Source organism: Bombus vancouverensis, chromosome 2 (genome assembly GCF_051014615.1).
Source record: "Bombus vancouverensis nearcticus chromosome 2, iyBomVanc1_principal, whole genome shotgun sequence".
Classification (NCBI taxonomy): domain Eukaryota; kingdom Metazoa; phylum Arthropoda; class Insecta; order Hymenoptera; family Apidae; genus Bombus; species Bombus vancouverensis.
The window spans coordinates 14,812,241-14,827,138 of NC_134912.1; the positions used below are offsets into that span (position 1 = coordinate 14,812,241).

Below are 14,898 nucleotides of genomic sequence, written 5' to 3' on the forward strand. Positions count from 1 at the left end.
GTTAATCGGAAATATGTAATCAACAAAATCAAGTAATAAGAATCGAGTAATGTAATCAAATGAATTTCTGTTAATGGAATTATACAGTTTAATACGAATGAAGAATAGATGAATGTAGGTTAGGGTTAATTTGATAACTTAATTTCCAAATATTTCATTATTACATTACATATTTTATTATTTATATTTATTTATTTAATATTTATAATATTTCATTATATATTTTGTAACTATCATTAATATTTATCCCTAATAATAATTAAAGTCAATTGTCATCAGTAATATTTTACTTTCAGTGAGAAATCCAGAAATATGCGAAATATCATTTAACTTTTAATTTCTTACGGAGGAGTATACACGTAATCAATAACCCGGGGAACATGTGAAAACCAAGATTTTTCAACTTTAATGCCCACGATTTCCGGCATGACAGAATTAATTGCAGTATTTTCGATGTTTCGACCATAGAGGTTAGAATATCCTGTAACGTCAAAGAGATTCACCCTAAACGGTAGCTATCCCTAGGGATAACCTGTGGCATAAATACGTAACCTGGCACCTGTTTCCTTGCTCTACAGTCACACGTGCTGTTCCAACATGTCGCATCAATTAATATCTAATTAAAACAAATTAACAAAACAAAATAAATATCGCTTTAATAGCCCCATTTAATCATAACTAAAAATATTTTTAGAAACAATCATCAATCTTTAATATATCAATCGTCCAACAATTCCGTGATTGTTTTTTCGAAAAACTTCAAAAGTATGTATAATGCTTTTAAATGAAACGATGTATTACACAAGTATGAGTCATTAAGTGGCTGCACGGATCAAAAGCTACATTATCGAAGAATGTTAATCGAATGAGTCAGGCTCGTAAACCTATACATACATGTACGACAAAGTTCGGAAAAGTTGGAGAGAAAAACTGAAATAAATTATTAGTGATAACAGAAGGCATCTGGTTTTATACTCGATTGTTGCCAGACATGGTATCCATGCTTAAATAATTAATTACAGTTATCAACAGCGCATAACTTCTAATTAGGTACATATATTGTTATGAGTATTATTGCCTGAAATACCATCATTAATTACCAATTCCATGTGATACATAGTTAAAAATAAATCTAAATTCCAAATTTGTAAATTTCCAAATCAATTTTTGAATTCTTAAAAAATATTCTCTAAGCTCGATCCAAGTGTCTAAATTTTTTAATTTTATAAAACTTTAAATTTTTTAATTTCCAAATTGACTATTAAAACATATCTATTCGCAGCTCTGTTCTTTTCCGGAATTCTTCCTAAACGCTTACTATGTTCGTTTTTTCCTTATATTATTTTTTTATTTTTGGTTCTTCTTCTAGGGGATAGGGGAGAAAGTGATTGGTCGAGTGGCTGGCTGCCAGTCTGGTCGCAGAAACTTCTTGACAGACCCCGAGATGTTGTCAAAGGGAAATGCCGCGCGATCGACCGACCACTTCTGAACACGACTAATTTCTTCTCTTTGATGCTAGGCGGCCGATTACCACGCCTTTCCTTAGACCCACACTTTTCCGGGACAATTTCTTCAAATCAACTCTTTTCTATTCTTGGAAGTAATACAAGTAATGGAACCGCAAAATACAAGTATATATTAATTTAATCAGGGAATAGAAGATATGACAATCTATACTAGATACACACTAAGTACTAAGTCATTAATCAACCAGATCTGCGGATCAACCATAAACTACGAATGTTCATGCATTTATGAAATATTTAAAACTGAAAAAACACAAAGGATACACATAATGTACAAAAATACGTAAAACAATTTATGGGGTGAAACTTTCATTCAAATTTAATTTCCTCTGGCATATTCTGGCATATAAATTTACATAAACATTTGCAGTCTAGTTATAAAATTTACATATAAAGAGCGTTAATCAGCCTAATGTATGTTCTCCTCAGATTTGGAAGGGAACAACACTCAAGACAATATCTTTCCCTATAATCTTCAAATAAAACCATCCCACCTCTTTTCAAGACCATAGAATCGAAAGGCAAGAAAAAATACAATAAAAAAGGAATGACTTATCGGAAGGGACAACTCAAGTATATTCACAAATCACAAGGTGGCGCCTATGTAGATGGTGTGTGGTGCGGTTTCCCACAAATATAGGTAGGAGCGATTAGAGGGTGATTAGAAGAAGGTGTTCTGGATTGCGTTCCAGCAACGCAAAAGCCGACGGCGCGTCGTTTCGGTGCGGTGCGTGTGTCCCCTCGCCAGTTTTACACCCCTGTGTCGAGTAGCAGACACCGAATTGGACGACCACGCACCCACGGGACTGATACGAGACCCTGCCACTCCGTGGTTGGAAGCTGCTGGTCCCCACTTCTTCTTCTCAACCATGCGACGCACGCTCCTTCAATTTTTTTTCTTTTACCCTTCACGAGTGGAGCTGTCGCGATTATTACTTAAATAGATATATGTATCAAGGTTTAAGTGACTTCCGGCGATAACGAGAATTGAGAGGTAGAATGTTGATTAGAAGTATCATGGTTAGTTAGCTTAGGATAACGGTGGCTGGTTTTGGATCTTTGAAATTGAGAATGAGGTAAACATATGAGAAAAACCATGTATGGTTTTGTTGCATTTTATTGCATTCTGTTAATATTTCAGGACAACGATGAACGAATATCTAATCGATTCATTTTTAAACAGAGTCTGATAAATATACATAATACAATAACAACCAAAGTATACATGCTTAATCTTGTAACTGTTCAATAACAATAACGATAATTTCCTAATTTCATTAAAATTTCATCACTCTGATGTTGACATAATGAAGTGACCCATTTAGGGGACAATTTTTTCCGCGCGAAACGCGTGCCAGTCTCGTGGCTTCGAGTTTCTGGAACGGCCCGGTCTACTAATTATTATTTCCGTCGTTAAGTAGGCTATTTTTTCGGAAAACGCCAGCAGACGTAAACAAAGAGTTGAACCACGGTGTTCTGCGCTCTGTCGGTAACGCAGCAACAGAAATTTATTTATTTTTCTCGCGATGACACGTGGTTCCTCTTCCCATCTTTCTTCATTTTTCCCCTGACGATCGCACTTCCCGTGCAACTTTCCAAAACAGACATCAATTCTCGATTCGTCATTGCTTCTTAAGAATAATCTTTGATTAATTCACAAAATTCACTATGACATATTCAATATGACAAGCTTTTATTTTAAAAAAAAGGAAAAAAAAGTGATAGTGTCCTAACCTCAATTGTAAACAAATGAAACTAGTTCCATCCACTTAATTTATATACTTATGTCACTTTGCCAATCTTTATTCACCTAACTTAATCATCGCCTCAGAAGGAACTTCGACCAATCCGCAAAAAAGTGGCAAGAAATTTTAGAGAGATTTATAAAGAGATCGATGGTCATTAAAAGTTAATCTTTCAGAGAGGAGCACGACTTACACGGCTATATAAATGGTGAGCTACCAACAGAAAGAAAAGGAAAGAAATGAAAGATCGAACAGAAAGAGGTAGAATGAAAGGGAAGATGAAAAAAGGAAGCGAGAAAGAATAAGGTTAAGACAGCAGTTGCGGAGAGGAAGAGAGAAATTCAGAGGGGCCATGTGGCGTTTCAGGAGATATCAAATCATACTACGTGTACGCCATGCCGCCCCCTAAATATAGTTTATTGCGTTACCGAGTATTAATGGAGCTCCTATAGGAAGGATGAAGACAGACAAACTATCGAGCGTTACGGATCAGCCACGGAAAACCGAAAATAAAACTTGGTAATAGATCCTGATTGATTGAGTAATTGAGTAATTAAGTAATTATGCGGATACGTGTGAAAATTTCGATTTTTTATGAATATTGCAGGATAATTGAAGCGTTGATTAATTGATGTTAATATGAGAAATAGCAGACAATGTAGCGTCTTATTCTAATTACCTTATCATTATATCACGAAATTATTGTATTCAATCGAGAAGTTATATAGGTAAAATCATTTTTAAAAGAGCAGAGGAATTTTATTGTTCTGTGAAATGTATAGGAAAAAATTATTCAGTAACTTCGTTTTGGCTAATTCTTGTAGACTGGAACGTGTTTATTAATTCAGCCTGATTTATGCAGACTTTTTAATGTATCTGCCGTATCTCCTATTGTGTACTGCCGAATGTATTCCATTAATCTATACATCTATATACATGTTTTAAATTAGTATTCTAAGAAAAACTCGCAAAATATACGATAAATACAGAAATAGAGAAAGAAGTTAAAGGTTAGAATATTGAAATCAATCAGCATTTCAACTTCCTGTATAGTCTGGATTTCAGTTTATGGAGTGGCTGCAGTTTTAAAATAGATTTATCCAGTTTTCGAATTATCACATTTCAAAAATTTTCAAAATTAAACTTCCAAATTTCCGCTTTCAAAATTTTAAACTTCATAATTACTGCTTTCATATTTTTATATTTTCGATTTTCCGCTTTTGAATTTGCATACTTCCAAACATTAGATAGTTCAGTTTACATCTTGCAAATTTTTCCTTAAAAATTTCACAAAATAATTGACACAAAACTTGCAAAGATGCAATATTACAACAAAAAATAATATACAAAATTATCTTGCACAATTATAACGAAATTATATCTTTAACATACTTTCACCAACTTTACAAAAAGAAATTCCAAGAAAATGAGAAATCTTCTAGGGTGGAGGGTCAAGAAAGAATACAAATTAGTTACGATCGTTAGGCCAGGATGACTTGTTTAAAGAGATCCACAATCATGCCAGATTTCGGATCCGTTCCGGTGTCACAAATTGAAAACATAAACACTGGGATCGCGTACACGTGTCCTCTGTATATCATAAACTGGTAGACGATCCTTAAAACCGGTTGCCTTTTCCTCTTGCTACGTCCGCTCGCTGGGTTCATTCATGAAAATCCGGTAGCCCTTTAAACCGTGAACGGGCCATCGGTAAGCATACCAAAGATATCCCTTCCTTTTTCTTTATGGTCTTTTTTTTTTTTAAGGAAAGTACCGAATATTACAAGCGACCCTTCTAATACACAGTTCATTCATACCGTGTTCATATTAAAATCAAAATATGCTGTATATCGTAATGAAGAAAAATAAATTTGTGAAACGTAGAATTTTTATTCAAATTTTTGAAAATTGAAAATATCTCAAATTATAAATATCTAAGATAGTAATGTGTTATAAAAAATACTGGCGAGTTGTATTTTTAGGGAAACATGAATTTTGGAACGGATTTAGAAGAAAGTAATGGTTCTACAAGGCGTAGAAGAAATAGACATTTTTATTTCATTAATTTCAAATTGTTTCGATTTAATTAATGGGAGACTAAATATTAATATACGTATCCTATATAACAAATGGAAAGGATGAAGACAACGGAGACTTTGATTGGTAATGAACGAGTGGTAGCCGAAGGAAAGGTTACTCTTGGCTGTTGGAATAATAAACAAACCCTTTTTGTTCGTTCCAAGCCGACATTCACAGTAGCTCGTTGTCAAGGGGACGCAATCCCTGATCTGGGTTAATAAAAATTCGAACGGTGTCGCATTTCAAGAAATACCGACCGAAGATTCTCCTTTTGACCAGGGAATGAAGGGTGACCGAAAAAGACCTGGTTCTCAGAAAATTGCCTTTAAATCATCTTTATCGTCGTAAACTTCACTTTGAACTAGTCGACTGTCAGACGTGTGAAATCTATCGTCAGAACATGTAATATAGCCTTCGCCAGAAATCGAAAAAGAAAAAAGGAAGTTTGATGATGTAGAATATAGAAGAATGATTAGTTCACTGCACAGAAAGTAAGTATCAAGGATAATATTGCGCATAAAAAGGTAAATCAGAATAACAAACAAGATAGATAAATGTCAAAGACCCTTCTCTTATTTTCTTCCATTCGAACCAATCGAGACATTGCCCTGGAAATAAAGTTAAATCCACTTTTAATCCCTCAGATAACATTGGGCGTAGCTTCAAACTATAGATAAGTATGTTAATTTATTCGACATTGAGTCGCGCGAGCAAGAATCGGTAAAAAAGTGGAGCGACGACGCGTTGACGGTAACGCACACTGACAGAGGGGGCTTTTTGCCATCCGGAGAAGCATCGGCCCTGGGAAAAAGACAGATAAAGCCACTTAAAGTAGCTCCAAGCTGTGGAGGAGGATCGTGCGCTGACCACTACTATTTTCAGTCCTTTTTGCCGCTAATTACGACAACCCTTTATCGAAAGCCACTTGAGCATCCCCCACCCTGGTATTGCTCCGACACTGCGGATTAAAAGTGCGCCAACGAATTTTAAAATAGGACGCTCTTGGATGAAATTCGTGGAAGTGTATTTATTGAAGACGGATGCACCCAATTTTCTTTGACGTTTAATTATAGATTTAAGGCATGTTCACGAATAGTTCCATGATCCTCTTGTTCTTGAATTTAGCAATGTGACACAGAGGCAGTCATAATTGGTCGAAACTCTAATCGTAATGAAAGTTAAGTTATCACATAAACAGTATCCACATTTATATAAATACTATAAAACCTGTCTAATACGTATAATATAAAACCACAATGCTTTGCGAATAGATGAAACTTACTTATTGCATGGGGAAGAAGAAAATGAAATGGCATGACCAGAGAAAGGGGGATAAACAAATAGAACTGAATGTTAAATTCATTTGAAGAAAAAATCATTAACAAGTATTAAGTGTATTCTAGCAAGTTCTAACAAATATTATCAATTCAAAAATATTTTATTATTATATTTAATTATATTTTATTATATTTCAAGATTCCACCACCACCACCATCCACTAATGGAAAAACAAGGAAAACAAAGAAAAGGAAGATTACTATAGCGTGTCCAATATATCTCAGATCCATGGTATATATCGGATCCTCTGCGTTCACTATTTATATAAATCATGCACTCCGGTGTTGGCTGATTCCCCGTTCAGTTCAATTTCTTAATTGAATCGAACGATATGCGCTGCATGGGCGTAAACCAGCTCGAGCTCCGCCCTTTGATTCCTCTCCACAAGCTTCGACTCTCTCCCTCTGGAGTCTGCGTGTACACCCACCAGCGACGTACTCGAGTACCAAACGGAATAACCCAGCCACTCGAGGCGACCTCCGAATTCGGCGTTCTTTTCTCAGTGGCACTTGGACCGCATCCGGAAACGCAGTGACCTCGTGACCAGTGAAACGCGGCATCATTCGTCGCATCCCTCATGCCTTCCTTCGGATAAGAAATATTCCAACCGATTTCTCAATCGTTTCGGGTTGTTAAGGAAGAGAAATTACAAGAGTTCTTACAAGAGAAATTACATTTTCGTTTAGATAATTGGGCTTGGAAATTTTGTGTAATCGAAGTTCTCAACGAACGAAGATTTCGAGGTTTTCAGAACATTGTTCGGAGTCGATTTCAAGAACAATCTGTTGTAGAAGAACTGCGATTGATGGAAGAATTAAATCAGGGTTAAAAAGATTTAAAAAAATCAGACTCTATTTTGTACGCGATTGATTCGCTGATCGCTAGTGAGATTTTTATTGGTGAAGTTATTGTGACAGTGCGAGGAAAGGAAGTGAAGGAAAAGAAGTTACAATGATGCTCGGGGGTTACGAGGCGCAGCCGGATTATTATCCGCAATGGCATCAACCCTACAATTACGTCACGCAATTACCATATGGTAAGTTCTATTCTATAGATATTCATTTTTTTTATCTACTTGTAGCTTTTATTAATATGTTAGTTGATACGGTTTATTATCTGGGAATCATAAAGAGAATCGTATCAGAATTTTATAGCATCGCTATGCGATTTGCCTACAAAAAGACTAAAGAGTACTTTTGAAACTGAAAGAATGTAGAAAACAAATTTCATTACGCAAAATGAAATAGTTTCGAATACCACTTGCATACGTGTGTTTGCTTCGAAATGAGATGACTTCTAAATATAGATAGACGAAATTTCCAAAATTTTGAATCGTTCAATTTTTTTTAGTGAAACACGGAGAATTTTGCTTGTAGAATATTAAGTAATCTTCAGATTGTGATGGGATCGATAATTCAGAAGCTTTAATTATTAGAAAGAAAATAGTACAACTAGGAAGATCTTTAAAGTCTAAGAAAGTATCTTCATATTAACATTCAATAACTATTTCGTTATTCACATATATATTATATTATCTTACAAAACTTTCAAAGAATAGATTAATGAATAACGCAGGCGTTGCAAAAGATAATTGATATAATAGTAAAGTAACACGATAAATAAATGAATAAGAAAAAGAAATCGCTGAAATAAAAAGCGCCACAAAAAATGGTATAAATCCACTAAACGCATTCGCAATTGCAGCATAATAATAAAACGATATTCCTTAAACGAGATAATAATTAAAATCTAAAACAAAATATAGTAAAAACTGTTGCACACTTCGCCATTCGATATATAAAATTCTCCATTTCTCTTCTGTAGGACCGCTGAACGTGCCCGACGCGGATAGCCAATCGACGTACTGGGGCGCGGATTCCGGGATCTCTGGGGGTAGTTCTGGCGCCGGAAGTCCCACCGCCTCGACACCTCCCCTGATCGAAGAGATCGGCGTCCAAGAACCAAGCTACTCATCCCTGCAACAATATCCACACCCTTCTATCAGCCAACACTATCCCAATTTGCCTTACCCACCTCAACAAGATATTTCACATCATCACCTGCATCATCACCATCATCATCAACAACAAAATCACAGAAGAGACGGCGATTATTCGACAGTTTCTTCGATGAATCAAGTTGATGGATCGCTTCAACAACATCTCAGACAAGGAACTAGAGACGGCGGAGTTGTCGTTAGGCCTAAACGAAGGAATACAGCGAATAAGAAAGAAAGAAGACGCACACAAAGTATTAACAATGCGTTTGCCGATCTTCGTGACTGTATACCCAATGTGCCGGCGGATACGAAACTGTCGAAGATTAAAACATTGAGGTTGGCAGCTTCGTATATTGGATACCTGATGGCGGTATTGGAAAGCGACGAAGGAGAAGAGCCGCAGACCTTTCGCGCTGAAATTTTATCTAATGGCAGAAGGAACAAGACGGCTCAGGCAAATCAGGTTAGTTTTTAGAAATTTCCAGCTTTCACGGTGCAATTAGAATTTAAAAGGCTACAATAAGGAAGCAGCTCTACTTTCTAGCAGTTTGAGTAAACCGACAAAAATCAAATTATATACATTCATGCTATAAATTCACTGTCAGCTATTATTTGTAATAATGAACTTCTGCACTTTTGAATGTGAAGGTTATATCTTTTTTCCTCTCCCAACAAATATAATTTATATAAATATCGTAGCTGCCTCTTTAATAGAATCGAAACTTCCGGGTGAAAATACGTTCAATCGTGTCAACCGAATTCTGATAAAATTAACTGCACTACTAACAAAACGTCAGAGTCTCTAGAAAACTCACACTTGGAAGCTTCGATCGTGAAAATGAAGGCCAGTTTTATTTTATTGCGAAGTTTTTGTATTTTGATTGATTGTCGTAAAGGAGTATTGTTTAGACATAGTAATGTGCTCTAGACATGCTGAAACTTGTCTTAAAGCAATATAGCGGAAGACAAATTTCCAATATAAATATTATCATACGCAGAATGTATCGTATTGCATGATAGATTATTTTTTAGCAAGTTACTGTACTATCAAGTAGCAGCGAATTTGATATCCCATATAGGCAGATTCAGACAAGTCGAGACAGGTTATATTCACGTGTTTCATATTCGATATAATAACGTGAGATATAATAACGTGAGCAAATATTGGTTTATTATGTTATAATCAATAGACTATTTCGTTTACTATCCATTTGTTTATCTCTGCGACATACTTATTTACGTATTTGTTAATAAGACAGCGTTACCATTTTGTTGAAAATCTTGCTCTGTAAATGCTCATAGATATTTCTGTTAATATCCGTTTCTACATTTGAAGTATGGAAATATAAATATTTTTTCATCCTGTAATAATAAATAGGTCTCGTTCTATGACCTAAACATCTCAGATTGTAGAAAGCGATAAATAAATACACATCATCAATAATTTAAATCTCTTTTGGAAAACTTCAAAATCAAGAAAATAATCATATTCTGATGTCTAAACTTGAAAATACTCTGAAAGGGTCCTCGAGCGTACTTCCACAGCGAAAATCGGCGGTATGCACTTCAACTACGAATTTATGCCCTTCGTCTACTTTCCTTTAAATCTCCTGGAACACTTTCGTAAGCGTTGCCTTCGAATAAACATCGTTCTCTTTAATTGGACGTCGTTCGTCGACGCCTGAGAACTCGACCTTAAACTTGTCATACTAAAACTTTTAGATGAAGAAAGACAGAGGAGAAAAATCTCATCGTGTTCACGTGCCATCGAAACGAATGTTCTCAATTCAGCATATAACATACTTGTCTTCCGCATTGTGACAAAATAAGTTTATCGATGCCAGGCAACAAATAAATTTTCATCCATGTAACTTGTTCTGTTTATTTGAAAGTGAGAAATTTAGTATAATCTTGACAAATTTTAGCTGTACACAGAACTGAATATTCCTTTGATTTAATGGATGTTTAGTAACCATTCCTGTTAGAGATGTCAAACAGCCTAATCAGAGATGTTGGAGATTAAAATTTATTTCGCTCAGAATGCTTCCAGTATGATTCCATACGAATTTTATATTCCTGTATATTTCAAATATCATTCTAATATCGATTCTTTGAATTAATTAATGATAAGTGGAATTGGCAATATAGAATTCTAATATGTCATACGTAAAATGTTTAGTTAGACAAACAAGTGATTGGTACGTTTAAAATTCGACAGAATCGACTAAAAATTTAACGAACGAGAAGAAAAGAATTTTTGTGAAGTGGTGAATAAACTGGATTGCGGTTAGATCACCAGGTATGAAAGGTTCTTCGACTATATATTATAGCTTAGATCGTTTCCGTAACTTAAATTTCGAAGATGACTATTGGACCACCCTGTAGTTTCGTGGTTTCTCCTGTTTTCTGTAATTCCTCGCCACCCAAAGAGAACTTTCTTTGTTTCAACTTTCAATTGATCTGTCATATCTACCATATAAATTTCAAACTTTAGGTAACTAGAATTTACATAAAAATATAAATGTAAGCAAAGATTACAATTGTAAAGTAATAAATATTACATGTAATAATAGACAACGATATAAAACATAGTTATAAAATATTTATATTCTGTATATATTAAAGTTTAAATAAAAAATGTGAGGTATAAAAACATAAATATGTATATGCGACAATAAAAAAAATATAAATAATATTTAAATCTAGAGAATATAAATATTTTATAATAGACGTATTTTGTATGTATTCAATTTTTCATTGCAGAACGAGTCGTATTTACACCAGGCATCAGGCCTCGGGTCTGAGGAATCATCGAAAAGCAAAGGCCGAACTGGTTGGCCGCAGCATATGTGGGCCCTCGAATTGAAGCAGGAATCGCCTACCAACCAGATGCAATAAGATCATCGATTCCCGATCTATCTATTTCTGACACTTTATGGCTTCTGTTCTTCCGTCGTTATCGAGAAACCGAACAAATTGAAGTTAGATCAATGTTGGTGGCTAGCCAGGAAACTTCGATTATTCTCAACTTTTCCTAGACAGCTATCAAGTATTTCGTGGAACATAAATAGTAAGAAGAAAAATATTTGTTACTCTTTCATTTTACATCATCGACGAAATGTTGCGGTATAAAATAAGATTAATTTATTCACATAGCTGCGAGATAAGGTTAGTGTAAAAATTACGCTAAGTATTGTGTATGTGTATGAGTGTATATAAGCGGGTGAAAAATCGAAATCGTTCTTTTAGTCCCTTTACTTTTCCTTTTCTCTTTCTAGAAGACTTTTTTTAACAGATTCGCACTTTTGATGATTTCTGGAATTTCTGTTACGAGCAGAACTTGCTAAATCTCAATAAAAAATAGGGCATTACTTTTATTTGAACGCAGAAAGCGTCGATAAGTCTATTGTAAAATACAAGCGATCGTTTGTAAATACGCGTCTGCGAGTATAGGTCTGCCTGTAAATAAGAGTATCTTATTTCTTAGTCGATAATAATTTACGTCAACCTCGTTATCCTTTCACATTTTATTCTACGTTAACCTTTAACATTTTATTCTTCATTGAAGGAAAAATCAATTCACCAAATCAATCGGTGATCTTACATACATAATATCAAGTTTGGATATCAGATATTTCATCGAAAATCAAAATTTCATACAGTTTTTATCAGTTAAAGAATTTAAGTGATATCATTCTTTCGTTAGATCTAAGCAAGTCAATTGATTTAAGATGCTTGTAAACTTTTGTATAGATTATCTTTAACAATGTATAAAAAGTAAAAAGTCACTAGTAATAAATAGGGTATCTAGTAACTTAAGCTCTCGGGTATTCTTTCTCTCCCCCCCCGTACATTTTATATGTTTTAAAATTATATAATAGTAAATATGTAAATATTAAGTAGTAAGAATTAAACGGAAACAATCCCAAGTCTAGCTTGTAAACAGAGGAAGAGCTCTCAATCTCAGTCAAATAGATCTTCTCCTGGCTCTTGTGTTGAGGTCTTGACTTGTCTGAAAGATATGTTTTCCTTAGTTACATGCTGAGAAAGCATTGTTCCTCGGCGACGGTTTCAAATTTCTTGGATTTTCTGGCGCCGGTACTTGATCCACGTTCAGCTTCTTAATTTGAGCGTGTTGCTGATACATCTATTGAAAGGAAAGAAGATTCCCCTACATCCATACAACATCTGTCCTTCGTTTCTAGGAGAAAATCATGCAAGTATAGTTTGAGAGAGTTGCGTACAGTATATTAATTTTCATTGGTTTATAATAAATGATCTTTAATCATCCTTGACATGTTTGTCATTCAGTACCATTCCACAGCAGATTATTTTTCTGAGTATCAAATAAACAAGTAGACGCGCCGCGATTAATCAAGACTAAATATTTGCAGCACTTTTATCTGACAACGATACGGTATTTAGCTTCATCGATAACTGCATAGTGACAACATTGTCGGCTTTGTATATTGTAAATCTGTTGTCCTCGATCAATCGAACCACGCATAAGAGGAAGCCAATTAATGGACGAATTCCACGTTGATATTTAAATGAAAACACAAAATTATACTAAAAATATCGGATATGTTTCATAAATTGAATGATATTAAGAAATTGAATACCCAGAATCAAATATTTTTAAAAATCCAAACCAATTTGTGGAACTGTGAAGGTTAGGTTGAATGATGAAATTTATTCTAGGTACTGGACTTATTTTTTTATGGCTAATTATCCTCATTCTGTGAGCGATGATACGAACATGTGAGTGATATCATCCGTATACCAATCATAGCATGCAATGGATTATGTTATTCTGTTACGCTGTTAGAGATCTTTTGTGTCCTTGTCTAGTAACGCATGCACATTCATATCATAAATATATAAGTGTGACACTGATCAACAAGCGGCGGCAGTGTGCATGCCTAATCGGACAAGGGTAGAAGGGGCTTCTATGGAGCATTCTCTTTTTATCCCCATATTGTATTCATTTACATACGTACGATTTGTGTGCTTCTATCTTCATATCTCTATGATAATATAGCACCACTCGACGTTCATTCCAATAAATAATCATCGATCAGTCTGTCAGTATTGAGCTTCGAGTTTATTGTCGTTCTGTAACATCTACATACTAGGTCATCGCAGAGCGCAATGAAATGAAAATATTCTAGAAACTCAATGTGTAAATAAAAAACAACAAAATGAAAAAAGCAAAGGCAGAAGTAGATACTTTTTTGGAGAACAAAGAGGCACATGCTTTCCCGGTAGAAGGTGTTAAACACGAGGAGGTGAATCGGTACCGCTTTGTAAACTCTTCGGTTGATGAAGCGCAGAACACCTCCGTGGCCCGAATCGACGATATAAACACTCCGCAGTACCTAAGGAACTCGGTTATTCTCGGTAGCAGCAAAGAGATCGTTGCTTCCTTGTCAAAACCTTACCATGAAGCCCCTGCTGTGCTACTGAGACCATGTACGATTCGTATAGTACGAAAGGGACCTTGTATACATATGCACGGATCCGTATATTTATTATTAGATTGCGGATATTTAAAATTAAAAGAGTGTTACCTATGTAGGAATTTAATTCATCTACTAAATGTTAAAATGGTACTATAATTTCGATTATTTTGTATATTTTTGCATATTATACAAAATTTAATACATACATATGCACATATGTATATGTATAGTGAGGAAATGAATGACTCAGGGAAAAAGCACACGAGATGGAAAAATTATAGGAGAAATGGGGAAGGAAGATTTCCAATTCTCGCATCAGTCAGAGATAAAAAGAAATTAAGATCAACCGGGAACATTACATTGTTCTTTCAATATTATTTTTGCTATTTTGTCGGATAAAGATTTATGTATATATTATATTTTTCTTACTTTTTATCTATAAATGAAATAATAAGGTAATCATTAAAAGAATTAACTAGATGTAACCGAAATTTATTATATGAAAGATTGGAATTTTAATAATTTTATATATATACAACACTTCCGTTATCGATTCCTCTCAAACTAATTTCATTGATACTCGACCGAACACGAAAACCTAACCTTCCCACTTCCATTATCATCGCCCTCTACTTGCATTTCCCCTTCTACTTTTTACTACCACTGTTTGGTGATTTGACAAATGAAGATGTAACGAAAAGAACTAAGAAGAAAAGAAAAAGCCTTTCTTACGTGGGAATATTTTCGAA

General features: G+C 34.7%; 1 protein-coding gene across 2 annotated transcripts; it reads left to right on the forward strand.

Moving 5' to 3' along the window:
• Positions 1–7,171: 7,171 nt before the first annotated feature.
• On the forward strand, positions 7,172–12,481 carry Hand (heart- and neural crest derivatives-expressed protein). 2 transcript variants are annotated; one of them, XR_013061621.1, is made up of 4 exons: positions 7,172–7,724; positions 8,513–9,150; positions 11,451–11,855; positions 11,983–12,481. XR_013061621.1 is itself a non-coding variant. In XM_033345357.2 (3 exons), exons 1-3 carry the CDS (start codon positions 7,640–7,642, stop codon positions 11,583–11,585), a joined length of 858 nt encoding a protein of 285 aa, XP_033201248.1. In that variant the 5' UTR covers positions 7,172–7,639; the 3' UTR covers positions 11,586–12,481. The 2 variants fall into 2 exon arrangements, 1 of the variants encoding a protein (XP_033201248.1); XM_033345357.2 differs by having other exon boundaries at positions 11,451–12,481.
• Positions 12,482–14,898: the final 2,417 nt, after the last annotated feature.

Bases quoted from the DNA above. Each gene is read 5' to 3' on its own strand.
- Hand (XM_033345357.2), top strand. From the start codon at position 7,640: ATGATGCTCGGGGGTTACGAGGCGCAGCCGGATTATTATCCGCAATGG. The intron at 7,725-8,512 runs GTAAGTTCTATT...TCTCTTCTGTAG, and splicing joins CGTCACGCAATTACCATATG to GACCGCTGAACGTGCCCGAC. The intron at 9,151-11,450 runs GTTAGTTTTTAG...TTTTCATTGCAG, and splicing joins AGACGGCTCAGGCAAATCAG to AACGAGTCGTATTTACACCA.